General features: G+C 37.7%; 13 protein-coding genes and 1 long non-coding RNA gene across 17 annotated transcripts in view; 7 read left to right on the forward strand and 7 right to left on the reverse strand.

The window, feature by feature from the left end:
* The first annotated feature begins 272 nt into the window (after positions 1-272).
* On the forward strand, positions 273-10590 carry Pino (protein pinocchio). 2 transcript variants are annotated; one of them, XM_088042074.1, is made up of 5 exons: positions 273-365; positions 1936-2068; positions 9155-9212; positions 9771-10023; positions 10076-10590. In XM_088042074.1, the coding sequence occupies exons 2-5, from the start codon at positions 1936-1938 to the stop codon at positions 10178-10180; spliced, it is 549 nt and encodes a 182-aa protein (XP_087898200.1). In that variant the 5' UTR covers positions 273-365; the 3' UTR covers positions 10181-10590. The 2 variants fall into 2 exon arrangements, with proteins under 2 accessions (XP_087898200.1, XP_087898199.1); XM_088042073.1 differs by lacking the exon at positions 273-365 and adding an exon at positions 414-546.
* LOC148171648 (regulator of microtubule dynamics protein 1-like) lies at positions 3170-4093 on the reverse strand. Its single transcript, XM_088042056.1, has one exon. The coding sequence runs from the start codon at positions 4091-4093 to the stop codon at positions 3170-3172; it is 924 nt and encodes a 307-aa protein (XP_087898182.1).
* A 322-nt stretch (positions 10591-10912) lies between the features above and the next one.
* Rpp20 (ribonuclease P protein subunit p20) lies at positions 10913-11563 on the forward strand. The gene is made up of 3 exons (XM_088042085.1): positions 10913-11211; positions 11258-11423; positions 11469-11563. The coding sequence occupies exons 1-3, from the start codon at positions 11050-11052 to the stop codon at positions 11561-11563; spliced, it is 423 nt and encodes a 140-aa protein (XP_087898211.1). The 5' UTR covers positions 10913-11049.
* LOC148171650 (transmembrane protein 203) lies at positions 11563-12036 on the forward strand. The gene has a single exon (XM_088042089.1). It carries the CDS (start codon positions 11563-11565, stop codon positions 11971-11973), a length of 411 nt encoding a protein of 136 aa, XP_087898215.1. The 3' UTR covers positions 11974-12036.
* Positions 11996-13333, reverse strand: Rpn11 (regulatory particle non-ATPase 11). Its single transcript, XM_088042055.1, has 4 exons — positions 13200-13333; positions 12969-13147; positions 12618-12924; positions 11996-12570 (listed from the first exon to the last, which is right to left on the reverse strand). The coding sequence occupies exons 2-4, from the start codon at positions 13144-13146 to the stop codon at positions 12120-12122; spliced, it is 936 nt and encodes a 311-aa protein (XP_087898181.1). The 5' UTR covers position 13147; positions 13200-13333; the 3' UTR covers positions 11996-12119.
* Positions 13334-13335: 2 nt separating this feature from the next.
* On the forward strand, positions 13336-14050 carry LOC148171652 (COX assembly mitochondrial protein homolog). Its single transcript, XM_088042094.1, has 2 exons — positions 13336-13421; positions 13694-14050. The coding sequence occupies exons 1-2, from the start codon at positions 13352-13354 to the stop codon at positions 14005-14007; spliced, it is 384 nt and encodes a 127-aa protein (XP_087898220.1). The 5' UTR covers positions 13336-13351; the 3' UTR covers positions 14008-14050.
* Positions 13990-15078, reverse strand: Tsen2 (tRNA splicing endonuclease subunit 2). The gene is made up of 3 exons (XM_088042058.1): positions 14426-15078; positions 14220-14377; positions 13990-14173 (listed from the first exon to the last, which is right to left on the reverse strand). The coding sequence occupies exons 1-3, from the start codon at positions 15033-15035 to the stop codon at positions 14042-14044; spliced, it is 900 nt and encodes a 299-aa protein (XP_087898184.1). The 5' UTR covers positions 15036-15078; the 3' UTR covers positions 13990-14041.
* A 147-nt stretch (positions 15079-15225) lies between these two features.
* On the forward strand, positions 15226-17958 carry VhaSFD (V-type proton ATPase subunit VhaSFD). Of its 2 annotated transcripts, XM_088042026.1 has the most exons (7): positions 15226-15312; positions 15620-15701; positions 15779-15968; positions 16017-16235; positions 16459-16587; positions 16948-17642; positions 17689-17958. In XM_088042026.1, the coding sequence occupies exons 1-7, from the start codon at positions 15237-15239 to the stop codon at positions 17873-17875; spliced, it is 1578 nt and encodes a 525-aa protein (XP_087898152.1). In that variant the 5' UTR covers positions 15226-15236; the 3' UTR covers positions 17876-17958. The 2 variants fall into 2 exon arrangements, with proteins under 2 accessions (XP_087898152.1, XP_087898151.1); XM_088042025.1 differs by lacking the exon at positions 16459-16587.
* A 137-nt stretch (positions 17959-18095) lies between these two features.
* Positions 18096-18697, reverse strand: UK114 (reactive intermediate imine deaminase A homolog UK114). Its single transcript, XM_088042086.1, has 3 exons — positions 18577-18697; positions 18303-18532; positions 18096-18256 (listed from the first exon to the last, which is right to left on the reverse strand). Exons 1-3 carry the CDS (start codon positions 18639-18641, stop codon positions 18132-18134), a joined length of 420 nt encoding a protein of 139 aa, XP_087898212.1. The 5' UTR covers positions 18642-18697; the 3' UTR covers positions 18096-18131.
* Positions 18698-18748: 51 nt separating this feature from the next.
* Dhdds (Dehydrodolichyl diphosphate synthase subunit) lies at positions 18749-19744 on the reverse strand. Its single transcript, XM_088042062.1, has one exon. It carries the CDS (start codon positions 19657-19659, stop codon positions 18796-18798), a length of 864 nt encoding a protein of 287 aa, XP_087898188.1. The 5' UTR covers positions 19660-19744; the 3' UTR covers positions 18749-18795.
* A 164-nt stretch (positions 19745-19908) lies between these two features.
* LOC148171657 (uncharacterized) lies at positions 19909-21362 on the forward strand. Of its 2 annotated transcripts, none has more exons than XM_088042061.1 (4): positions 19909-20309; positions 20370-20767; positions 20815-21066; positions 21113-21362. In XM_088042061.1, exons 1-4 carry the CDS (start codon positions 20260-20262, stop codon positions 21271-21273), a joined length of 861 nt encoding a protein of 286 aa, XP_087898187.1. In that variant the 5' UTR covers positions 19909-20259; the 3' UTR covers positions 21274-21362. The 2 variants fall into 2 exon arrangements, with proteins under 2 accessions (XP_087898187.1, XP_087898186.1); XM_088042060.1 differs by having other exon boundaries at positions 19911-20309; positions 20357-20767.
* Positions 21275-22009, reverse strand: LOC148171658 (nucleoside diphosphate kinase 6, mitochondrial-like). The gene is made up of 3 exons (XM_088042077.1): positions 21703-22009; positions 21501-21661; positions 21275-21454 (listed from the first exon to the last, which is right to left on the reverse strand). The coding sequence occupies exons 1-3, from the start codon at positions 21912-21914 to the stop codon at positions 21288-21290; spliced, it is 540 nt and encodes a 179-aa protein (XP_087898203.1). The 5' UTR covers positions 21915-22009; the 3' UTR covers positions 21275-21287.
* A 66-nt stretch (positions 22010-22075) lies between these two features.
* LOC148171659 (uncharacterized) lies at positions 22076-23043 on the forward strand. The gene is made up of 2 exons (XM_088042067.1): positions 22076-22241; positions 22288-23043. Exons 1-2 carry the CDS (start codon positions 22117-22119, stop codon positions 22976-22978), a joined length of 816 nt encoding a protein of 271 aa, XP_087898193.1. The 5' UTR covers positions 22076-22116; the 3' UTR covers positions 22979-23043.
* Positions 23044-24142: 1099 nt separating this feature from the next.
* Positions 24143-27330, reverse strand: part of LOC148171660 (uncharacterized) — a 54263-nt gene continuing 51075 nt past the window's right edge. The window contains exon 4 of the long non-coding RNA XR_015770507.1: positions 24143-24154. This is a non-coding gene — a long non-coding RNA (uncharacterized LOC148171660). The remainder of the gene's footprint in view (positions 24155-27330) is intronic.

Raw genomic sequence — 27330 nt, forward strand, 5'->3', positions numbered from 1 at the left:
CATTTAAATTTCGCGCGTGAGTTTCGTGCAGCCCTACCAACCGGTTTCAGTGATTGCCCTGGCGCGAAATTTGAATCTAAAACACCCGCAATCAAACCGTTTCGAAACCGCTGCTTTTGAAATTTCTCCGATCTTATCTTTCTCAACTGACACCAAGAATCCCCACTAATCCGAGCAAATTGGCCCCTTCCAACTTTTCTTATCATTATTGCGAGACTTCGGTTGCCTTCCCTAAACTAGCGACCAAAAGTCTTCGACCTGAATGGCATTTCAGTTGGTTGCGGTGCAAACAAGTAGAGTGCAACAAACAAAGAAACAGTTTGAAAGTGGAAGGCGCTTGGTGAAGTGCAACGTTGGAATTCGAGGTGAATATTTCATTTAAAATTGTGCGTTTTGTGTGGTTCTTTCGAAAAAAAACATGATATGTTCACGTGGACATGATGGGTTTTGAGGTTATGTTGTTTTTTGCTTAAATACGCCAATATGAAAAATGTCGTGGGGGGTCTTTATGCAGATTTAGAAGCGAGGAAATGTGGGACGCCGGAGGTAATTTGATGACCGTTTCTTCAACAGTTATTTGTCTAGGAAATCGCATTTTAAAAGAGTGGTTTACATCAACTGAACTGTACTAAAAATATCAAAATTGTGTAATAGCATCGCTGACTCCAATTTTTTCGTCGCAGCGACCTTCACTGGTAACAGGAAGAGAAATTGTACTTTTAACCACTTCAGTACGTTCCAAAATGTTGTTTCAGGAGTGATGTAAACCATCAAGCCTCAACCATACAAGTTCAAGTTTTTCCATTTAGAAATCACTGATGTAGAAAGTGCGATACGTTCCTAATTACATACGATTTCGAAATTCACCACGAAAGTCTCGTTTTGCTAAAAAAATTAGAGAAACGGTTATAACAAACATAACTGTTATGTAAATGCGTTGAATGTCACGGCCGTACTCCACACTTTTTGAATAGGTCATAATAAGTTCAAACGAATTTAATTTCGCATTGTTTCCGAAGCCGTGCGTCACTTTTTTTAATTTGCTTTCTCAGAGCTGGAGATTTTACAGGCAATCACGTTCTGTGGACATGACTGGAGGAAAAGACAGATAGAGAGGAAATTGATGCAAATTGCAGGCGCAGATGACTGTCCACGCAGATGGTGCATGCTGTAGGTGCATATTCCATACAACCGGCAGATATGGGGCCCTTTTTTGTCAATCCTGCGGTGTTCTTATTGACCAGTTGAACTCATAGTTGCTTGAATCATTAATTATGACAGATTCTACCATCAGATTGCTTCGATTTCCTCTGCTTGACCTCCAGATCAAAGGAAATGATGCAATATCGATAAACCGCAATTGTTTAGTAAACTTACTGAAGTGGAAACATTAATATTTGCACATTTAAGTTCGTTTTGAAACAGTCTAACAGTGCTGCCAACTGGTTTCAAGTTCTAAGGCCGCTTTTGATGTGATATCACGCGCCATCGGATGACAAAGAATTTGTATTTTTAATCTAAATTTAATCGCTCCGAGAGCAGTAAACAAACTGCAAAAGTTGTCTTGTTTTCAACGAAACTAATCCAGTAAACAACGACTCGGTGAGAAAACTTGCTTCATTTCTTGAAAAAATCGTAATTAAGAATCGACCTCGCTTGTTTACAAGAAATTCGTTATTTTCGATAAAATGGTTACGTACAAATTATTATTATCTCGTTTACTAGTGTTATTACCAAACAAAGCAATTGTAATGAAGAATTCTGACGCACTTTTATTATTTTTAGCAACCATAAACCTGTTAAAATAAGTACAAGTTCGCGCTGAAAAAATAAATTTTTAAAGTATGGAATGTGAACAGTCATCTTATCAGCATCAGACGCTGGACAAATATTTTCTTCTTATAGATTTTTCACCTCAGTGTTACTTCTTTTCAGATGCTGCGTGTCGAGAGTAATACCAAACTTGAAGGATTCACTGATTACGAAGAGAACATACTCTTCGATGCCGACGACCCCGATTTCGAGCAGGGGGTCCCCGCTCTTGCAACAGTGCCGATGATGCTGAGAGGTGAGTGTGTTGTTTGATTGTTAATTTTGATAGTTATTAATATCGATTTTGATGCGCAGTAATTTTTGACGAAATGCAACAACACTGGTGATGTAAGTTTGATTTGTGAACTGTAAATGTAAGTCAATAGTAAGTTAAATTATTGCGGTAATAAAATAATAAAAATTTTCACAGTGTCAACAAAGTTGAATTTTTTGAAGGCCTTTTTTGCATAGAATCGGTTCACTATCATGACATTGCAAAACCAATTTTCTCAATTCCCATGAATGATCATAATAAAAACAGCGCTTATCGATGTTATTGCACACCTGATGATATTGGAAAAAAATTGATTTGTGGAAGCAATATTTTGTTGTAAAAATAGCCCAAATCTTGTTTATATTATTATTTTGACGCCCCCAAAATAAACAAGCTCATATATCCTGTTTGAGCTTGTGTCGAGCAGTGTATTTACAGTAATTTATTTAATGGGTGGCATAATACGACTGTTTATTCCCTCATCCAAATAGAAGCCTCGCTTAAAAGGTGCTATATATACCACAAATCTCGTTAGTAAGGTTTTCGATTTGGTACTTTTCCATCCTGTAGGATGGATCGATATTGTTGACTCTATTTGGTATTCAGATTCAGATTCTAGACATGATGGGAATGTCGATATGTTTGGATAATCAGAAAACGACCACACCAACACTGCAATGACTTTGGATTTTGGTGGAACGTGTATAAAATGGACGCTTAATTACTTTTATGTGTACAATACCTTGATAACCACTTCCTGTGTGCACTAATGAACGTGCAAAAATAACATTAGATAATACCCAGGCGTCGAAAATAATTCGAGGACACACTCCTAAAAATATGTGCCCTTTGGTACCGCGAATATTTAGATTGGCATTTGACTCATTGACAAAGCTAATGGTAAATTCCTTGCATTCGCATCGGAAAAAACCTGAAGACTTATCAAGTAAAACATTCATGCAGATAATCGTCGGATTTTATTTCACCAGACGAGGCAAATTTATTGTTTTATGTATACTCTTTGTCAGTGTAATCCCATTTTATTACGGCAATAAAGAGGACAATCGATAACATATTTTTAGACTACTCGTTGGTTCCGAACGGATATTCATAAAACAAAGCGTTCTTCTCCAACTTGTACTTATCCAATCGTTTCAAGAGTTTCTTGGCATCTGCGGCACAATGTTTTTCGTAATCGTTGTGTACTGGTAGATTTCCAACAACTCCAAAGTAATGTTTAGCTCGGTAGTACTGCCCGAGCTTTAGACACGTTTTTCCCAAGAGATAAGTATTCTGGAGATAAAACCTCGGATGGAGATCTTCAGCTCGTGATAAGTATTGATGTGCTTCTTCAAAAGTGGAATGCGGCGGTTCTCCAAACAGCAATTTTGATATCACTCTTTGGAACCACGTAATGTTGCTCATTTCGTAACACCAACGACCCAGGAGGTACTGTGCGGTAACATCATTCGGATCTAATTCGCAGGATCTTATCAAATGACTCTTCACAATCTCGGAGTTTTTCACTCTTTGATCCAAACCTTTCATGCCGTTTTTTCTATCGAGAACTATAGCCGCCCATTTGTGAACCTTTGCACTGTTCTCAGCTGTGCTAAGACTAACCGTGATAATCTTATTCGCTTCTTCAATCATTTCGATCCGAATCTCTTCCTTGATGTCATTATCACACGATAATTTGAAAAGTGCTCTCGCTATCCTCCATTGTATTTCCACGTCGTCGCAAAACTTCAAATGATTCAATAACTCGTAAACTTCTAGATATTTCCCTTGGCTGAACAGAAGATCCGCTTCCTTTATCACTTCTTCCACTGATTTACCAACCCAATATTTCGATATTTTGTCTTCGGCATTGTCGGTCGCACCAAAATTTGTGATGGCTTTGAAAAAGGTCAAGAACTGGAGTTTGATGCCAATGTTTTTGATATTGCCGTGTTGGAAAGAGAGCAGTTTTATCACGTTTACGAGATGAACGGTTAATTTTGACATTTCTCATATTTGTCAGTGGGTTACTAAGACGATGCTCTTTGGTTGTCAAATTTTTTGTTTTCCATCAGCAGCTCGAGCTGTCTACTTTTTACATTGATATTTTTAATTGCAAGGTTGCGTTAATAATACCCACGCGAATGGGTATGACGTCAAGATAAGCGATGTTGGAAGAACTACATTTTCGAAAGAGTCGACAGGAGTAAACAATTCTGAAAATTTTAATCGTCACCGAATGGCGACGTTTCGTCATTGCGCTTTCTAATTTTATGGACAAAATCGACAAAAATCTGAGATTCTAGGGGAAAACCCGGAAACTAGGGCGGTGACAATCTGGGAATCACAGAGACTGAGAAGCATAAAGAACTGAATTTGTACCAAGAATCCGAAAGTTTGAAAAATTCCGAAATGAATTTCTACAATCCCGAATCCCGGTGTTGGAATGCATAAAAAAATTACCACGTAGATTGTTTATTATTTATTACGAAAACCGAATATGTCACTCCCTGATTTGAATATCAGAGCCTACAAAAAATTCCACTTATTAATTATGATTGGTTACCTGTAAAAAATTCCCGGAACTTTTATGTGGCTCCAATTCCGTAGTAACTATGCTAATTTCGTTTTTGTGTAGGTTTTTGTCTTGATAACTTGATTAGTCTTCCCCAGAATGAATACATCTTTTATGATTCTCATGAAAAGTCGTTCGGCCTTCCCAGTCAATCAAAATAAATATTTATGGTAGAATTTCCAATACCGCGGACGCAACATTAAAATTGGACTACTTTACTAATTTTGCGTGCTTGCGACATTATTTAATTAAAAAGTCATGAGTGTATCATTAGGACTATTCAAATACTATTCTATACGAAATTGTAATAATAAATATGTACCCAGTCTGTATCTGTTAATTTGAATGGCACATTGAACGCGTGCCAGGTCATGTGGGATCATGTGATGATCAGACTAATTTCGAAATAAGTAAATATGTATCTACAGAATCTTACTAAAAGAGCGAAGTATCTTTCACTTTCATTAGATGGTGAAACCACTCACTAAATATAATTTGCGATAGTCGAATTGAGAGAAATTCAACTTTACATTGCATGTAATCACTTTCCTGCTGTATTTCAAGTTTCACATGTTTATTTCATAACAGTAAAGGACCACAATTCATCTTTGCCTAGCAGAAAAAGCCCCAATTTGCTTAGTTTTAATTTCGAGCTCTAATTATATCATTTTATGCTTTCGGCGCATTTACTCAAGTTTAGACTTTGGATTTTCATTGTTAATCAAACAAATGTTAAAAACTGCGTTCGGAGTGCTAATTACCGGTAATGAATTATACATTGAGTAAGATCGGGAAGGTCAAAAGTAAAATTGGTAAGGCTCCAATATTGGGGATATGTTGGCAGCAGTTTGTGTGGCGAGTTCACAGGTCAATTTACACACAATTTGGAATGCTAAATTCGATGGATTATTTTGGAACTACTGCGCTCTCGTCGGGCAGATGCACTTTCGTTCCATTGTCTATTTTGAACTATGCATCTTAGTCATTCTTTTGTGCACAAGATTTGTCTTCAGTAAAAATAGACACTATGCTCAAAAATGAACAGTCACTGCCTCCTATTTATACTTCCTTCAGTTTCTGTATTTAGTTTTTGTCTATTTTGGTCGCAGGCTGTTAATAATTCAACGAAATTCGTCATAATAAAATCGCTTATTAATTTTCAATCGGTGAACTTCGAAGTGTGGAACTTTTAAGCTGCCTCTTATCAAAGTTCGTTGCAAGTAACAACACTTATCTAATCTCGAAAAACTGACCTTTTTGGAAGATTTCATTGATCACTTTGTCACCCCAAATTAAGAAATAATAATAGAAATGTTATAAATAGAAGTGTCTTGACCAAAATAAAATTGTAAATCCAACATACTCCGTGTTACGATCAAGGCCAATTGAATCTATTAAAAAGGAAGTCTAGACATCAATTTTTCTTATTTTTCAAAGTGCATGTTCCGCATACATTGGGCGTCTTCATCGAAGCGACGCACCACGACGGCGCGCCATCGTTGTGACGTCACGACTGACGAAACATTTTTATAATGATTTGGCCGAGGTCGCGAAATTCAGTTGTTTGTGAGCGCTCGTATAGTGAATATAGCCCACGAACTGTTGTGAATCTCGACACGTTTTTGTGACTAACACCTTACTTAAGTAAGTTTGATGAAGGTTGCTCAATTTCGGGAAACGGTGCTCAAATTAGAATTAGTGGCACGAAAGTGATAATCGCTGTAAATTCCAGTGAAATCTTAGTCATTTGTTGCCGTCGTTAACGGCAGTTAATGATTTTCCGTTTTATGGTGGCGGCGGTATTGTAGTCGGTAATTACTTTACCCTTTTTTCCGTTGGAAATGGTTAAAAATATCATGTAAATACCCATCATGGTTGAAGTATGTCAACGATATTACCACAGGTAGCATTGTCACAGTCCATCACAAATGAAGGACAGTTTATACTAACCCACAAGCATTGTTTCTTGGTAATTCACCAATCAGAGTCGTAGAGTGGCCCATATAACAATTGTTTAGAGTTTCAAATTCAGGTGAAGGTGTTTCGAACAAAACAAATTCGCGAAAAAGAAGCGCACTCGAACGTCCTACTTTCGCCTGAAGAAAGTTACCTTTTAGAGTGTTACAAGTTCCGATGACGGAATTATGTCACACCCTAAAGACTCCTAAAAATGCTAAATTTGAGTTATGACTTGTTTTATGACTATCTTAATTGGCTTTTCATTGACGCAAAAGGTGGATTATGAGTGTCATTGCACCAGTTTATATCAAAAACACGTTTGTTTATGTAAAATATTCATGTAAGAAATTATCTGGGGGCGAAATTAACGTGGCCGCACTAATTTTCTCCACGCTGACATAATTAGGAAAGTGTCACTAATTTTATTGTGCTTTTTAATCTAAATTTTTCCTAATTAGCGCCATGTCAAACGTGTTTTTCTTCGAACCACAAAGCGGATATGCCTAATTGGTATGTTTATCTATTCTTAAAATGTATGATTTAGGTGTCTCGAAAATATGATAATCGAGAATTTAAAAGTAGACAAAACATATTTTGCATGAAAACTGTGGCACATTTTATGAATGGAAATTTGCATGGAGGAATGAACCCACGTCCAACTTTTCGTATAATTTCTTTTGATTTAGTGGGGATCCGCAATACAACCAAACTACAACAGCTAAAAATAAAATACGCAATACACACAATTAAATTCTAATGAACCATTTTTAGTATCGATTGTCACGATTTTACCACAATAGCCAGTTAATTAAGGATTTCAAACCGTACCAATGACGTCAGAACATCACGGTAATGGATTAACCCAATTTTAGAAAAAACTTGAACTTTTAGAGCCGCCGCCAAGTGTATCAACAAACTTTTCTTCCTAAAACCACAAATAATCGCGAGGCTTATCAGAGGATGTGGGGGAAGATTTTTCGGAAGCTATAAATAAAGGAGGGAAAACCGGCTATGGTTGGCCGAAAATCAAAATTTTGAATCGGTTTAATTACTTCATTGGTACATAAACTAGTGCTTTTTATTGCTCGATGTTTATTTAAAACTGAGGCTAACGGCCAAACTTCTTTGGCAAAATGTTTTAAATTTTATTTGTATCAATTCGCAAATTAGTGGGGTTGTTTTATTTTACATGTTGGCAGTACTGTCAGTACGTCATCGATGACTTTTTTGCATTATAGTTTGAGTCACTTTTGAATTTTCCGAATATCAAGAGAAACTAGGAAATCGTAAAAATTCTCGTAAAAGTTCACCAGCTTCAATTATCTTGGAACTCATCAAAGTTGTAAACATGATAACTCAAACAATCAGAGGAAGTTGAAACCCGAAAAATGCAACACAAATTCTGGAAATTTAAAAATTGCAGTCGAAAAAACAAGTTGAAATTGAAACAAAGATTGTCATGTCGATTTTTTGAAGTTTGGGGTCATTCTGAAATGTCAAATCAAACAAAGCCTTCTCGATACAACTGCGTTTTTTGAAAACCACAAAATTGGAGTGAAAATTGGCACAAATAGCTCAGAAAATGACGTTTTAGGCACGCGGCTATTCTCGTCTGAAATTGCATTTCCTGCGATATGAATGACGCCAAACGTGTTTGTAAATAAGTGGAACTGTTTTTATTTAGTAATTTTCGATCACGTGAAATTCGTGTCACCTCTATCGATATCGATAATCTCGCAATATCGAAATTCCCGACTATTCTGTTCCAAATTTGTATTGCAAATATTTCCAGCGAAGATTACTCACCGCTGACTCTACTTAGTCAAGTTGAATAACTAATAAAGTTGGGTGTGAATGTAGCTAAAATAAAAATTCTTCGTATAATCAACAAAAACCGACGATTCTAATTATAGTTGCAGTTCCCAACTGCCCGTAATTCAATGTCATTACTTTTTTCAAGTTGATGGAATCCGACCCGATCAGGATTTGTGCGGTTTCCACGTCTTTTATTGCCTTATTATTTCACTAAAATCAGTTAATTAAACAAACCGTGGAATGGACAAAACACGATAAAATGCGTGAAGTCCAAAGGTTGTCGACTCCGCAAACGGAAAAATTTCATTTCCAAAAACGTAGTAAAACACAAGGACATGCCATGTCTGCTGCAATAACACGGAGATGGAGAAAGAATGTCGGCGTCGCGACGCCACCATCGGGTCGATAAACCGGGCTATTTTATGCTGGGTAAATGACCTAAATAGCAAACGAGCAACAATGTGAATGGCGTTGCATTGCAGCATCGCTTTTTTGGTTGTACACATGTCTCGGAATTTCGTATCAATGATCTTTTCCGAAATTGTGTCTGCCGTATTTATTTATAATTACGCATATCGGCGCCGAAACTTTGTACCACTCAGTCACGGATGATGTGTGTGGACCGTGGATCATTAATCCAATAAATTGTTCGATAAGAGTAAAAGTAAAGTGGTTTTTTCAATGATTTTTTTTCTAATTTGTTTTTTTTTTTGTTGCAGTTCGCAGAAACATGTCTCTTGCCAGTGTCCATCCTGCTGAAATCCATTCTAATCATAGGTAATTATCAAACTATTTATTACGAGTGAGCATCACAAGACAATTGTTTGTATGTGGATTTGCGTCAACTTTTACACAGTAGATTTACTTGCGTCAGTCTTGACTAAATAAATATTGCAGACTTTTGTGTCGAAGTTGTGGCGCCAAAGCGATTAATTTTATTGATAACGATAAAGTGCGTGAAGTGGAACAAGGGGATTTTTTTTAAATCGCGAAAATTCGAACGGGTGCCTTGAGAGAAAAAACCACTCGACTTTCAGACAGTGACTTTGCGAAAAATTTTACTTAATTTCCTCAAAAAAGTTTAAGATAAGAAAATCCAAGGTTGGAAAAAGACGGGATGGTAAAAATCTTTTCAGCAACTGAGAAAAAAATGTTGCACGCAATTTCTGGAGTTTGGGGTCAAAAATTCGCCGCTCCAAAACTTTCCGGCTTCAATTTTTCCGTGTATTTAACTGTGGCAGGTGTAATCAGCCAAACGGAAATCTCCTTAACAACAATTTATAAAAAAGTGGGAGGCTCCACAAATAGCCCGTTTTCATTGTGCTTTTTTTCCAGTTCTTTGACAACTTTAAGTCACAGTCTCGACGACATCACCGAAGCCGGGTGGAACCCCCATATCCACTCCGACCACGTCCTGACAATCGAAGAACTTCGCCTCCAAATGACGAGCTGTTTTACCTGTGGTGTGTCATGGAGTGACAGTCACGTGTCTTTGGACTGTTCCGAATGTGGTGGTTATGCCCTCGAACGCCCTTGCCCCGAATGTGACGGTGCTTGCGGATCCATGTGGAAACGAGACCTGTCAATGGTACAGCACTGCCAGAAATAAATAAAATCGATACTTATTGAATTATTTGCAGTCTCACGCCAGCAGTAAAGCTCGTTGGGAGGGAAAATGCCTCAAGAAGACTCAACAGAATCAAGAGCTTAGTATAAAGCTGGGAGAGCGTAGTTCTAATTCATGACGGCATTTTACTATTTAGTTTTTATTTAAGTTCGACGGAAACATACCTACAGGGTTATTTATGTTTTTTCGTAATTTAACTTAATTTAATGACACGGTTGAGTTTTTCGTAAAACACATCACCTGATCAATTGGCTATTTCTTTCGTGATTTTGGTGGTATCGCTCGGTTTTATATTAAAACCTAAATTTTAAATGTTCAATAAATGCATGTCTGATTCCATTAGATCCGATTAAATTATATTTACATGTTGATACATTTATAAACCTGATCTAAGAGTCTTTGGCAAATTGTACTTGGATTACAGAATATAAACCGTTGATATTATAGTATTTATCAAATTTCATATTTTTTTTAAAGGACTGATGTAGAACAATTATATGCTGTAATTTAATAAATTTAATGCATTAATTCTGTTTTTTTTTTGGGTGGATTAAGATTACGATGTCTGGCATGTTATCGCAAGATATCACGTGAACCTGATCCAATGTTGAAAGAGTGCAGAAATGGGTTTTAAGGCCAGAAGAGTTTTCGCAACTGCAAAATTGCATTGGTTTTTCGCATCGACGCAAAATTATGTTCGCAATATAATCTAGCACTTCTAAATCAGTTTATCGATGTCTGTAAGATTTTCGGGAAAAATTTAAATTAAAAATATCCAAAGACGTTAATACTATTTGGCCACCAAAATGACTGTCATGTATGATTGGTTGCATACCCAGCTAAAGAAAGCCAAGCTTGTTAGTTTCCTCACAAGAGGGAGACGAATCTTACAAATCTGTCACTTGTCATTTTCCTCTTAACCTTAAATTCCACCGTGAACTCTTGTTATGATAAACCAATTTCCACATCCACCACCAAAACCGTGTTATGGAAGGCCCCCCTGGCCCCAGTTCAACCGAAGCGAAGCCTAAAAAGCCTCCAAAGCAAAGCAGGCAACCAAGCAAAGACCACATTCTGAGAAAAAGGCGACCCCAGAAACCAGATCGCGACGAAACCGCCGTTTATGTGAGCACGAAAACCCCCATCAAGGTGAGTTCAATGGTGATCATTGCACCCCCCAAAACACGTGTTTCAGGCGACGTTGGAGCAGTGCAACAAACTCATTCATAAGGGTGAAAAAGAACTGACAATTTATGGTATTGGGGCGGCTATCCAACGCGGAATTTTAGTCGCTTTGAGACTGTGTGAGCAACATGTAGCCTTCCAGAGCCACACCAACACTTTTACGACGGAATTGATTGGTAATTTTTAATGGATAATTTTCAGATCTTATTGTTGATTTCTAGATGATTTAGAGCCTGGAACTGAAGACGCCGATTTCGCCACTCAACGCCGGATGAACTCCGGAATCAAAATCCGCGTTTTTAAAAGTGATTTATAATGTTTTTTACCATAGAAGAGTTGGTTCGGTGGCTGGGACTCACAGTTTTTGAGATATGGATTAATCTCATCGCGTTTTTAGTCTTCACAGTAACACTAGTGGTGAATTATGATCCAGATAAAGAGACTGGGAATAATTGGTGGACAATATTCTTCCCCCTGTTTGCTGGAGACGCTCTCAATGCTTATTTCTGTGTAATTATTTTCATAAGAATGTTGTCTGAAATGACACTGAGAACTTCCTTATTAAGAATTAGTTGGTCTGGTACATTTTTATTAATGACGTTCTTGTTTAAGTTTCTGTTGTGTAAAAAACTTCTGAATGACTTAGGTTTGGATTACTCAGAAGTATTCGCGCCTTTGTACATTCTTCTGCAACTTATAGCAGTGAGAGCGTGCCAACAAAGCTAGAGTAAGTGGAAGATGCTGTATATTTATAAGTGAAGAATATAAATCTTTCTTTATTGTGTACAAGTTTTGAACCCTTTTCAGGACCTTCCGGATGTTTATAAAATTCGCGCTTTATTTATAATTTAGTGAGATGAGTTACAAAAATATTATTTAAATGCGACTGTGTCCAGCATAGCGCCTAAACACTGAACAATATTATTTGTCATAAGTAAATCAACTTTCTCTTCAAGATGTCTCTTGGGGTCCTGTTTCCCCACATTTTTGATGGCTAATTGTTCAGGTGTCATCTTTTCTTCTTCTTCTAGTGCCTTGTTGTAATTTTTAGCCAACTCTAAAACGTCAGCGACTGTTTTTTCGTTGATTCCACAATTATCTTTGTAATCAGCAAGAGTTAAACCGTCCATCCACGACTTCTTGTGCAAATTAAGTAACATTTTCTGCTCCAACTCGTTCTTTCTGTAATTTATACTAATGGAGTAGTAGTGTCTGTTCAAGCCATGGATCAAAGCTTGTACTGATGGCTTTTGCAAGTGACCCAAGTTGGAAGTGGTTTGTCTGGGTTCCTGTCCCAAAACCATCATATTTGGGTTAATTAACCTGTAAAAAAACAATCACGACTGGGCCAAAACCACAAAAATTATTACCTAAAGGCATCAATGACAACCTTTCCTTTAACTGACTGAATAGGGTCAACTACTACAGCAACAGCTCTTTCAGAAAGAGCCTCAAATGACTGTTGGGTGTTGATATCCACGCCCGACAACCAACACCCAAATCCTGGATGCGAATGGTACCAACCCACAACCATTTCAGGGCGTCCGGTTTGGCGCAACATATCCAACATTTTTGCCTGGAAAACGGGATCCACAGCCTCTACACTCACACCTGTCCCAGTTTGAGGCATAGCGAAGACATCGATCACACGCACGGTGTAGTCATCCACGAATTCACCTAAATGACTTGGTAAAAACTGCATAGTCAGAACATAACCTCACCTAACATCAAACCCATTACTTCCATAGGGACTCCAGCACGGCCGTGTTTTAACATTTTCAGGAGAGCAAGGGAGGAAATGTAGACTTGTTCGGCAGTGTCCACCACAGGGGCGTCGGACGGAGGGGGCGCTTGAGACAAGCCCGGCATTCCTCCACCCAAACGGAGCAAACGGTCCATTCTGATCGAAATACACAGTAGACTGAAGGTTTTATAACTTAATTAATACAGACCTGACTTTGTTGTTAATTTAAATAAAGTAAATTCAGTTTCTGCTTTGTTGTATTTTGAGCACAACGAGCACAACCAACAACGAACTGTCAAAAATCACGAATGTGCAACTCATGACGTTTCAGTGACGTCGGCAATATCGTTCCCTGTAACCATGATGGCGGAGGAAAACACAAAAAGAAACATTTTAAAAGAGAAGTACACGAGCGGCCCCCATGGATTAGGTACAAATAATTCTCCCTCTTCCTTCAGAGTTAAAACTTCTGGAATTTCCGGGATTTTACTCAAAGTAGCGATTCCCTAACCCTACTTTTTGTTTGACATGTGAACCAACCGGTCTCTGTACGTTATTAGTAAATTTCATAATTCATTTCAACAAGTTTTTCTAAACATCGCGAAAAACAATGAGCAGTATTTAGAATTTGCCGGAAATAAACCAGCGAAACCCAATCAGCTGACAGTTCAGCAGCGCCAAATTTGAATTCCTTTTTTTCAGGAGACCCGGAGGATCTCTCGCTCCGGAGGGTGGAAATCGACGTCATGATCCCTAAGAAAATGCGGGAGATCGCTAGAGACGAAAAGTGTACGAATTACGTGGAAAAATTCACCGAGTGCTGTAAAAACAACAATATTCTAATGTCTTTTAAATGTAGAAATGAAAACGCGGCTCTTAAAGACTGCTTGACTAGCTGGTATGAAGATGAAGGCTTCAAAAATCGATGTAAAGACGAATATTTGAAAGAGAGGAGTGAATACAGGAGAACTGGGATAACTCAGAAGCAGAAACAAAGACTTGCAAATGCCATGTAAACTGTACAAATCATATTATTAGTCAATTATAATTTTAATTTCTTGAAGTCTTTTGATGGAGCCACCTCTTCATTATTGTTTCTTTTACTGTAAACTTTGGGAGATCGTCAGAGTTTACTTCACTGCTTAAATCACTGGGATAGACAATTTCACAGATTAGTAGTTCCTGAAAAATTGCATTAGTACTGATAATATATTGTTACGCACAATACTTTTCCTGCAGTCTCACACAAGCGATGAAGACCGGTAAGACAAGAAGTCTTCATCGAGCGACGACTTAAACTTTCAATTTTCTTCAAGTCCTCGTCAATTACGTGAATAATGACCACGTAAGACGCGTGGTAAAATGGGGGTCCCTGTTTATATAATACTAAAAAGATTCGTGAAATTTGTGCCCCCAATTTTTAAGAAACCTTACAAAAATCGCCCCCAAACTTAATCCCTGGTTTCACGACCCAATTTTTTGATCTAAAGTGGTAATACGCGACGTAGTTGGTGACAAAGTGCCGATCAGTTTCTTTGAACAACTCCCAAGTTTCTTCGGGCTTTAACAGTTTGTCCCGGTGGTAGATATCGAAGCAATTCAAGGCAGAAGAGAGGAAGAAGGATTCTTCTAAACCCAAGTTCACGGTTTCGTTAATTCCTGAAGAATCGAGCTGGTATTCAGGCTTCAAATTCGTAAAGTAAGCCTCCAGGTCTTCCTCGGAATCACTATCAGGAACTACTACTATTTTTTGTACTTTATTTTTGCGATCACTGTGACGTTGGCGGTTTTCGAAAACTCTCTTCCTGATTATTTCCGGGGAATGCCTCCGGAACTGCGGATAATTCCTTGAAAGAGTAGCCTTACCGAAATACCCCATTGAAGTTAATTTTTTCATATCTTCTAATCCCTCCACAACCACACTAAACCCATTGAAAACACCTCTAAAACGGTGAAATTCACCCGTTGCGTCTCGGATAAGAGGTAGATCTTGTAAAGGCTTCGCCCCGAAATTTTTCTTGGGTTTGGGTTCGGACAGAGCCATTTCAAACGTTCGCGCGGTGGTACAGAAACACCAACTTGTGGAGTAGTGGCATCTCTCTCTCGCTCGTCGGAAAACTAGTACTTTTTTAGTTTCGAAGTTGGTGCAGTGTGTCAATAATCACAAGACTTGTCAGCTGAATCGTTGAAAATACAAGCAGATTACGGTGGTGTTTTCGGTAAATTGGGACGTGTTTCGTTGAAAATGTCGTCACAAGTTCCAGCGGGTGCAGACCCTAAAATTAAAGAGATAATAACTTCTTTGGACGATGAGAAAATAGGTAAAATTTACTCGTTTCTAGGTTTCATGCATAACTGTTCAGTCAAGATATCCACAGCCGTCACGTGAAAATCATAAATTTTTTATAAAATTCCACAAAAAGCGATGAATTTGCAATGATTTAATTGATCACTTTGGAAAAAACGCTGAATTAATTCAAAATAGGTGTGTTTCACTCACGTGACGCTGAATATGATGACTACACCAGTGGTTACCAAAATTTCCCTAGTCCAGGAATTTTGGACGATATTTATAATTTATTTTTGGCTGTGTTCCAACGGGTTAACCTACAATGTGGGCTATTTCAGATATGTTGGCGGCCACAAGTGTTCTCCAGCAAAGGGCCACGGACATTAGGTCCCAAAAGGTCAACTGGCAGTCATATTTACAGTGAGTTCTTCCTTATCTCAAACACCTTTGTTCTCCATAGAACCTCCCCAATGGACGCTCTAAACCTGTCATTTCAGATCGCAGATGATCTCGCAAGAAGATCATCAGTTTATTACTTCTTTTGATACTTCAGACAGTTCAAAACGCGAACAATTACTGCAGAAGGACCGCATGCAATGTGCGCAGACGTTCCTCAACTTGCTGGGGCACATCTCCAAAGACCAGACTTTGCAGTACATTTTGGTGCTAATCGATGATATGCTGCAGGTGTGTATAGTTCAAGAGTTTGATATAATTACTTTTGATTGTTTCCAGGAGGACCGTACTCGCGTCGAGATCTTCCACGAATACGCCAGCAAAAAGAAAGAGTCAGTTTGGGGCCCCTTTTTGAACCTACTAAACCGTCAAGATGGGTTCATCACAAACATGACCTCAAGAATCATTGCTAAAATCGCTTGCTGGTCACATACCGCCATGGAACGGTCTGATTTGCACTTCTATTTGACTTGGTTGAAAGACCAGTTGAAGGCTCAGGTAACAATCTCTTGGAGGCTTCAAGGTTTTACGCAACTGGTGGTTTTAATTCAGTTTGTTTATACTAACCAATGTTGAATGTGGGGGTGGCAAAATGTGGACCTTTCTTGTTTCATTGTATCTAATAGATTTACTTTCTTAGTCAGAAAAGTCGGTCAAAACTAACAACTAACAGGCTTGCTATAGTTAGAATTGAAATGAAAGGAAATTAAATCGTTTTTAGTATGATGATTTAGCTGCATCTCTGGCGAAAACTGATGCAATAAGGGGGCCAAGTGGTGAACAAACCACTGAGGTTTACACTGAGGTTGCTTTCAGCATCGATGAGCAGAGCGCATCTAGCGAAATCACGGTAACAGATTACACATGATCACACTTTACTCATTACACATCTTAGTAATGTCTTAGGGAAGATTGTCAGTGCAACGACTTTTTCACCAACTGGGGCAAAATTTTAAAATTTCGAGCGATTTTTGAGCCCCCTTGTGTTCACATTGGTAATAACACCGTGTTAACGAAAACTTCATTGGGTGTAACTTTGTTAAGGTTGTTGCATGACTGTAGAATAAAATTGCATGTTTTGCACAGTATCATTAGTTTATGTTCCATTGGTAAGTATGTTCCAATATATTCCAATCTGCGGAGGAAATTGTAATTAAAATTTTCTCCGTGCTCCTATGTGGTACCTTCTAATTTCCCTTTTTTCTCTTAGAACAACGAGTACATCCAGTCAGTGGGCCGCTGCCTTCAAATGATGCTCCGAATCGACGAATACCGCTTCGCCTTCGTCTCCGTGGATGGGATTTCCACCCTTCTTTCCGTTCTTTCAGGTCGTGTCAACTTCCAGGTCCAATACCAGTTGATCTTCTGTCTGTGGGTCTTAACATTCAATCCGCTTCTCGCCGAAAAAATGAATAAATTCAACGTGATTCCCATCCTGGCCGACATTCTCAGCGACTCTGTTAAAGAGAAAGTCACTAGGATCATCCTCGCGGTCTTCAGGAATTTGATTGAGAAACCTGAGGACACCCAAGTTGCGAAAGAGCACTGCATCGCAATGGTGCAATGCAAAGTCTTGAAACAATTAAACATCTTGGAACAGCGGAAATTCGACGACGAAGATGTCGCGCAGGATATTGAGTTCCTTACAGAGAAACTACAGAATTCTGTGCAGGATTTGAGCTCGTTCGATGAGTACTCTACTGAGGTTAAGTCAGGGCGCTTGGAGTGGTCTCCGGTGCACAAGAGCAAATTTTGGCGTGAAAATGCACAGAGACTTAACGAGAAGAATTACGAGTTGTTGAGAATTTTGATACATTTGTTGGAGCAGAGTAAGGATCCTCTGGTTTTGAGCGTCGCGAGTTATGATATTGGGGAGTACGTTCGCCATTATCCCAGGGGAAAACAGTAAGTAAGAAAATGGGAGTAACTCAGCCTAATTGAATTTTGGCAGTATTATTGAGCAACTGGGAGGGAAACAACTGGTGATGCAGCTTTTGGCCCACGAAGATCCCAATGTCCGCTACGAAGCCTTATTAGCCGTACAGAAGCTCATGGTCCACAACTGGGAATACCTAGGGCGGCAGCTTGAAAAGGAACAAAGTGACAAAACCGCCCCTACCGTCGCGGGCAAAGCGTAATTCACTCGTTATTTATAGATCAAAGTTTAACTACACCTTTATCACGATATACCTATGTATAATAAATTGTATTGTTTCAAGTGTTTGATGTATATAACTGTATAGTCTAACATTCCTGAGAGTTTTTTGGTTTCTCTGTGGTGCATAGTGATCATAGTATTGTTTTATTGTAAATATTTTGTTTCATTTTAAAATGTTGCAAGTATAAATAAATTCTATAAATAGATGAAAAATTTATTACTACCGCCTAAACAAATTACATTTTCGACGACACGTGTTTCACGTCTCCAACTGCAGCGATGACTTCAATTTCCACAGATGCATTCATTGGCAGTTTCCCGACTTGATAAGTCGACCGGGCGGGGAAATTCTTCGTGAAAACTAAAAACACCGAAAAACTATTCGTTGCCACTTAATTAAACCTTACAGTCTTTATAAACTTCGTTCACAGCCCCAAAATCATCAATATTCGCTAGAAGAATCGTACTCTTGACGACGTTCTCATAAGACGTTCCCGCTTCCTCTAGAATGTGGCCCAAGGAAACTAAAGCCTGTCGTGCCTCAGCTGCTGCGCCTCCTTCAACCAACTTCATGGTGTCTTTATTGAGCCCCAAAACCCCCGAGACGTACAAAGTTTTGTCGAGGAGCACCGCCTGGCTGGAGTTAATGGTAAGGTGGAGGAGAGACAAAACGGGACTTACTTGTAAGGGGCTACAGGCCGGGGGGCATTCGGAGTGCTGATTATCCTACGAATTATACCAGACATTTCTGAACGGGTCAAAGTTCTGCAACAGACTAGTGGACTAAATCCTGTAGCCTTGAATTTATCTACACCATGAAATGAACTGGTGATTATAGAATCAAAACAAAAAATTAAGGAAATTTTTTATTGCACAGTGGAGCTAGAATATTACAAATTGTTACGCCAGATAACTTTTTAGTTGCGCCATTCTTTCGTTTTGTAATACCTCTAAAAACTTCAGAGTTCTCTCACTTTTTTCCCTCTTGTTATCACGTTTTTCTAAGTCATTGTAACACCTCTGGTACTTGAAAATGCAAGCCAGCAAGTGCCAGATGCAGAATTCCGGCCACAACACTTCCGTGAAACAGATATAACTATTTGAAATTTGCCACAAAAGGTAGTCACTAAATCTGACTTCTCCAGACGTGCGGACAATTATATCAGGATCGGGGCTAGCAGCCGTGTAAAGACAATCAGAAATGAGATCCTCATCAATATCATCGACGTCAATCAACCCTTTTTCCACCCCTTTAACTATAGTCTTTGTTGTTGCAACAATTTCATCGCGCGAAGTATAAGCAAAGGCCACATTTAAAAACGCACGATCATTGTCTTTCGTCATGAGCGTGGCCTCTGCTGTGAGCCTCCGCAACTCCTCCGATAATAACGACATGTTTCCAATTATCCTAATACACACGCCTTCTGCCATAATCTTCTCTTTTTCTTCAAGGAACTTCTTGAACTTTTCGGTTGCAAGCCCCAGAAGGGTGTCGACTTCGCTTTTGCTACGTTTGAAGTTCTCAATACTGAAGGCGTAGACTGTTACCTCTGTGATTCCGAGTTCAAGGCACCACTGGAGAGTTTCAGCGAGTTTATCAAAGCCTCTGATGTGGCCCTCGGCTCTTTCGACTTTGGCTTTGGTGGCGTAGCGACGATTTCCGTCCATTATAAAGGCGATGTGCTTTGGAATGGGCCCGCATTTTATCACATTTGCACAGAACTTTTGGAAATATGTTAAAGGGGAGTCTGCGATCCACGACATTTTGACAGGGGGTTCTAACCTCAAAGTGGGGAAGTGACACTGGTGACAGATTGCGCGAATTCCACTTGACTTGTGAAACTCGAAAAAGATAATTATTCGTAATGATTAGTGCTGAGTTATCATTTTAGCGTCAATTTGTGGATTTTAGCACTAATTTATCGTTTTAGCAGTCATTAATTAAAAGCGAAAATGAATTTTCAAACGGCCATGACATTTCATTCGACCAATAGTCGTTCAGCTCGTTGCTAAGTCTAGTGGAAACCAGTTGTTGACATTGACAACCATTTGACAGAAAATAGTTCAAATAGCCCTCAGTTTGTTTGGTTTGTTTATATCGTGGCAGTTCATTCAAAAATCTCAAATTCGTGTGTGAAATTTCAGTTTTCTCTTCCAATACCCTCAAGACACGCACCGTATCCAAACGCCGTAAATACCAAAAGACGATTTATTTATAGATAAATTCGTAAATATTGCATCAAATCGATACGTTCTGGTCATTTTTAATTGTTGTTGAACCTATAGAAACGCCAACAATTAACAGTTTTCAAGAAATGACAGCACTAAAAATTGTTTTACGTTAGAAATCTTCAAAAATCTCTCATGAACAAATATGAATACTACGACTTTAAGGGGAGTTTTCCCCGAGCCAAGTAAGTGCAACCAACTTCACTTTTACAGTCTTAAACTAAGTTTGCAGAACCTGTACACAGGAGAAACTTCGTCCGCGAGAACATTAGACAGTTGAAGGCCATGCATGACTTCATTCAGGAAGAAAAAGTCACATCAAAATCCCAAGAACTCAAACCAAATAAATTCAAGCATGTTACCCCTAAAGTATTCTCCAATATGAACGCTCGGAAGATGTTCAAAGAGAGTATGACAAAGAGGCCTATTTCTTTCAATCAAAATCCTGAAAGCAGCAACTATGGGAGGCACAAAACCACACATATTGGGGTCCAGACCGAACGACCTGAAGATATCTCCAAGTTATATGAATCAGGAACTTTAAAATATCCTAGTCCTTCTGTAACGAAGCAGTCGCCGCCAAAGACACGGGAGCAGGGAGACAACACCACGCAAAGTTTAACCAAAAGCATGCAGATATTAGGTACAGTTGAGAGAGTCATTTCTTTGAGGTAAATCTCGTTGTTTTAGATTTGGAGGAGAAGCAGAACTTTATCAGACAGAACATTAAATCAATTAAAAATAATAAACAGAAGCAAGAGGAGGCGCCTGACCCTCTGTTGGCGCCGCCGAGTTACCAAAGGGGCGCGCTTCCCAAGTACCTAAAAGACAAGAAGCCTCAGTATGACAACAAAAGTGAAGGGGCCCAATATGACCACGTTTCAGGTCTTGTCTTATTACCAGACGACGAAAGGAAAGAGTATTTAAGAGTAGCTCGTGAAAGTAAGTAAGTGTTGTTTCCTCGATGGTTTTTACCATTTTTTTGTAGATTACGCTTCGTTAATAAAAGAACTGAATTCGATGCCCGTGAGCAACGACACTTTAAAGAAAAGACGACGGAAAATGGAAATAGAAGACGAACTAAAGCGCCTGGATGAAGTTATCAAGATTTTCCAAAAACCGAAAGTTTTTGTTAAAGCTGACGCGTGACTTCGTTTTATAGTTCAATTTATTGCCTTTTGAGTTGTGACACTGATTTGATGTACAAAATTTTCTTTGATGAATTCTATTTGGTTTAATCTGTATTTTATTTCTTCCTCTTTATACCACTTCTCGACATTAAAATCGGGGAAAAACACGCCGATTTCCCTCTTTACAGACTCTGGTGAATCTAAAACCACCAAATAACAATCTGGAAGGGAGAAAAAGACAGTCACCTGAACCATGAGTGGCATTTCTAGTATCAGAGAGTCCAAACTGAGCACGAATTGAATGAGGAACCTCAAATTGAGTCTTAAACACTTTCGTGGGGCCCATTAACTCCCTCCATTTTTTTATAGCGTCAATTCTTGCTAGAATGTAGAGATCAGAAGGGCCACTATTATGGATTAATTCGTCACGTCTCTCATATTTTCTTACCTAGTCATAAACGTGACCAGTCTGTTATAGAAAAACTTCTTTTTGTGCTCCTCGTAAAACAATTCGGCCTCTTTTAAAGTAATTGCATGTCTCTGAGACTTCACAACTTTGAAATTCGAGGATATTATTAAACCACGGATGGCTTCTAAAGCGAGAGGCTGCTTTACCACGTGAGGCTTAATTATAGCAAACGTTAACTCCAAAAGAGACATCTTTGGCTTATTTTACTAATAATAATTCAAATCTTTCACTGAACGTAACCTCACTTGTTAGTGTCAACGTGGTAAATTGTTCTAATTCCAGTAGACTTGTGAAACGGGAAATATGTGCATAGGCAACCAATTATACACTTCCTAGTTTTATCAGAGGACTATTTTTCTAGTCACCACCAATCAATTTCTTTGTCACCCGAAGATGAACTCTTCCAGTTCGAAACGTCTTGTGGGGAAACCCAGCTCCTCCTCGAAACGTCTCTTGGACAAAAGCAGCAGTCATGCTCATTCTCAAAGATCGCTGCGCTCTTCCCTCAAAAAACGCTCGTAAAAGCCAACTTTTCAAATACATGATATTCACGTCTGTTTCTAGCTCCTTTTCTGTGGAAATCGAAGAAATTGATCCCACTGTGTTAGCAGGTGATATCATGAAGGATATCTTAGACAAAGCTCTTGAGCAAATTCAAGAAACGTACATGGAGAACCAGACGGTGAAATTCGTGGTCCATTGCGCCCACCAAGCTCTCGAGAAAATGTTACGAATCCATTTTTATCAACACAATGATTATGGTAGTGTGAAACTATGGGGGCCTGATAAACGCCCGGAGCCTTCATCTCCGGACTCTTGGTCGTTCCATTATGTCCCGGAGTCGAAGAACATCCGAACGGAGTCAGAACTCAACACCCTAAGTCAGATTAAATTAGATCTGGCTGAGAAAGGGGGTGAAATTGTTGCCGACAATAGACTGGATGTTGTTAGTTTACCATCAGAGACGTTATTAGGGGATATAAGAGCAATTATTGAAGAGATACTTGAAAATCTGCCTGTGGTGGCTGAAGAGGAGGAAGAAAAAGCAGAGTCTTTGCTCAGCATGTTTACGATGGTGGTTGAAGGGATGCAAAGCTACGAAGATTTCAAATTGGGGCCTCAACTTTCGAAGTTATCCCTCGATTCACCTTACGTGAAACTGCCGAAGATTGATTTGTTGGATTCTGGTAATTGCAGACATTTGGAGAACTTAACGCCGTTTGCTGATACTGAAAAGCTGCCACCCATCAGGTAAAAGACTTTTGAAAAAAAAAGTTATTGACCTAGTTGAACTCAAATCCGGACGTTTGAAATTACTTTCTTGATAAACCATGACTGTTATCAAATCATAATAATTGATTATCAATAACCTCCTTTTAGAAACAATGAAGTCATTACTGCAATAATTCGTTTTTATGATAACACCAGACCGTGGTTTTAGTCAAAAAATGATTATGAGTAAGCACGAAAATAAACTGATTAGTGTTCGGATTTAATGAGCCCTTTAATGTGATTTTTTTGCCAAAATTATAAAATATGGAGGTGGTGTAACACAGGTGCAATGTCCTCACAAATGATCTTGCATTTGCCAATGATATAAATATAATTAAAAAGTACACCACACTCTAATTTCTTAGAAAGTTATAACGTCAACTCCTTGGCAGCACCTTTAACTTATAATCTCCTTACAGTGGTGAAAACAGTCTATTTTCATTCGAGTTTTATTTTCGCATCACATCAGGTGTGGTAATGGGACATAAATAATCCTAATTATGTTGTTAAAATTAATAGAATCGATTAACTCCACTCAATGTGGTGATATGGTAAATATGTCATGACATTTACTATTTTAATAGACCGCGTTGTTTCTCCTTCACAATTAAAACAATAAAATTAATGAAAATTTAATGCGAGACTACAGAAAATGTTATTACGGCCATAAATTGCGGAAAATCCACTCCTGGATTTAATGAGAATCGTTTCACTGATTATGAAAGCCTCAAAGTTAATGTTTTGTATGAAAATTAGGTCACGAGCAGGTAATCTAACGAACCAAAAATGAAAATGTTTTGATACGTGTCTCCAACATAAGCAAACTTGGAACAAAAACATCCTCAGCTAATCAAAGTTTGACATTAATAGTTCCTGTGTTAGTACATCACTTGATCAATATGATAATATTTGTCCCAGTTTACAGGGGAAGTGAATTATGTGTTGGAACATCGTTGAAATTATCAACACTTTAGTTGAAGTTGAGGAAAACGTGGCAGAGCGCCATGTCGGTGAAAAAATGCCGGTTTTGTTGTAGAAGCTGACAATAGAGAATTTGACACATTTGGACGCGATTTCATTCATGAAGGTGAACAGAAAATTTTCAACTTACGTGAAAGTTTCAAAGTCTTGGATTTTCCTGGTTGACAGGGCCAGTTACCTGAAAATAGAAAGAGATTCTAAGATATTTTGAGTAGCTTTGACGTAATAATCTGCAATAAAACTATAAACGATGAAAAAAATTAACGAAGATATATAAATATAAATAGTACAAAATATAAAAATACAACAATAATAACTTTATAGGTATATAATTTATGAGCAGTTATCATTTGATAAGTTGTTTACTTTCTCTTCCTAATCTTCAGTATTATTACTGGAATACATTTTCATAACTGGATTTTTCAGGATGATTCCAATTTATGAATTGTGAATAGTGGAAAAATTACATCAATTTTTAAACCTCACAGATCGAAAAGTTATCCAGAAAAGCCAAATAGTCCAGAGAATTTTAGAGGATAAAAAGAATCTAGAGAATGTGTTGATTTTAAAGAAATGTGAAGAACTAAAAAAAAGTTCTAAAAGAAACTACAATGTGACAAAATAGAAAGAAGATGAAACAGAAAATCTAATTACATTTTACCTCATTCTTGAAGATTTGAAAAGATTGAATTTAAAGATACTGAAGAATAAAAAAAAATCTATAAAATATTCTAGAGGAAATTAAAAAAACTATGTAAAGACAATGTAAAGGAAATAGAAAGAAATTTTAATAAAATGAATTTACTGAAACTGAGAAATCAATAGAAAATCGAACGAATTGGCTCTACAAATCGAGAGAATGTGAAAATAACCTAAAGAGAATTTAAAAAAAATCTAAAAAAATTAAAATTAATTAATTTAATAAAATAAAAGAATCTGCACAGAATTAAAAGGATGTAAAAATGGAGCGTTAAAAATCCAAAAAAGGACCAGAGAGAATCGAAAAACTTTAAAGAAAATGTAAAATATTAAGCGAATTACGAAATAATGAAAATGTAGAGAAAACCTTTTTCTTGAATCTTTGAATTTTGTAACCGAATTCGTATTGACCTACAGCCAAAATACATTTCTGACGAAAATACATGAATAAATAGCTCAACTTTTTTTCTCCAAATGACGCAATTAAAACCAATTCGATGTGTTTATAGAACACGTTTCATTAAATTTTTTAAGATAATCTCGATTGTTTTATAAATACACCAAATAAAAGGATTACGCTTCGTGTTGTTTCCTTAGCAAACATCCCAAATAATTCAACTCGAACATTTGTTCTAAATATACCTCAATCAATTTGTTTATGCATAAACACGAATGATCGTTACCAATGGAGACCACCTGTGAGATAAATTTAAATATATCAAACCTTGGAAGTAGATTTGCTTTTTTTGATCTTTGTTTTCTCTCCCAGTGAAGGCTGGCATCGCGCCAAACTCGAAAGTAATTTTAAAACATGACCGAATGGGATAATCCATTCTTTAACTGCACTTTCTTTGTTAATTCGGGTAAAATTAGTCGTGTCCACTTGTGGAAAAAAAGCCCTAGAAAAACTATAAATATTTGTCTATTACTCAAGTCGCTCGAATTGTCGTTAATTAAGTTTTCTCGGAAAACCTCGTCAGGTACCAGGCTGTCTGATTAGCTCCTGCTGCCAAGACAGATGTATGCTTTGGTCAAAAAACTTTCAAAAATAGATCCAGGTGAGTTCTCATTGACGTAATAACTCGGAGATAAAGCGACTTGAGGTTAATAACCAAAGACAATTTTAATTAAATATCAATAAAAAGCCTTGTGATGTTTTTGAGGTGTTATCACTAGTTTGCTTTTCTTATCTTATAATTTTGATCTGGCGTGATCTTTCCGTGTTGACGTTCAACTTGAACAAGCGAACGCTTCTTTTAATCTAATTCTCCAGCATTAGATTTAATGAATTAATGAATAGTATTAAAGATACTCTTGTTTGTTGTGTTTTGACTCAAGGACAAGATCCAGCTGAAATAAACAGGCAAACAGATGTGCTTAGAGACGGTGCCGGTGGTGGATTAAAATTCGCCATTCCTTCATGTCAGGACCAATAAAATAAGTCAAACTGTATGAAAAATCGCACACCAGTGGCAAAACCTTTCAAATCGTCAAAAATAAAATTTTCGTCTAATAAACCTTGACCTGATTCAGTAATCTAATTTTTCGAAACCACTTCAATTATCAAATTTTGATTGAAAATCTCGAATCATTGATAACTTCCTCTCAATGTCAAAATGTTTATCCACAGTCTCTTTGTTTCCAAATACAAATTATTTTCGTTAAGCGTGAGCACTGCCAGAGCCAGATGTCGGAACGATTAATTTAAATGCATATAAATTTCAAAACAGGCACCGGGTTCACGTCAATCCCTTTCAAACGCATCAGAGTTTTACCAAAATATTTCTTGTTCCACATTTCTTGAATCCAATAAACTTAGAAGCTAAAGATACTGAGATTAAAAAATGAACACGTGGATCAACAAATGGGAGTTGGCAGATCTGATGTTGGAAAATTTTATTTACCCACAGAAGAAAAATGCTTTGTGCCAATAATGTAATCTTGTTTTGTCAACAGTTCAGATAGATAAACAAATTTTTCTTCCTTGGACCAGGGAACTTTTACGCCTTTCCAAGCAGTTTTTTCTCGAAATCTTCTAGAACGAGATAATGCAAGCGCAAATAGAGAATCCACATATTTTTCATGAAGATCCTACAGATTTTGCCCACATCCTCTCTTATCTTTTTAAGTACATGCAAGCTACACGTGTGATAAAATGACACAAATACGCCCTTTAAATAGCAGAACAAATGTATAAATACAAAAGTCAAACTTTAACAGAGTGAACAAAAAAGCCTCGAAAAGAATGTCTTTTGATTAAAAGCTTACCTTTCTAAATTCGATCAGGACGTAGTGCAATAAATAATCCTCGAGAATGATTAGAGAAAACGCGAACAACAAGTCAAAACACACACTCCTCGCACCATAAATAATTGCCATTTTGGCCACAGAACCTCGATAATCCGTCACAAATATCAGACAATCTTTCTAGGACGAAAGACGGCAATTAACTAAAGAATTTATTGATAATTATGTGAATTCTTACGTAAAGCACAAAAAAACTATTCAAATGTTGACAAAGAAACCTCTTTTTTGGAGAAAATTATAAAACTACGGTTCCAATTTCCTTATTTTCTCTTGCAATTCATGACGTAATAAGACCAGTTGAACCCTTTAACTTGTAAAAAACAAAATCCCTGTCTGCATTAAACATCT

The sequence above is a fragment of the Gnatocerus cornutus genome, chromosome 7 (genome assembly GCF_029298725.1).
Source record: "Gnatocerus cornutus isolate USDA-ARS CGAHR chromosome 7, icGnaCorn1.1, whole genome shotgun sequence".
Taxonomy (NCBI): domain Eukaryota; kingdom Metazoa; phylum Arthropoda; class Insecta; order Coleoptera; family Tenebrionidae; genus Gnatocerus; species Gnatocerus cornutus.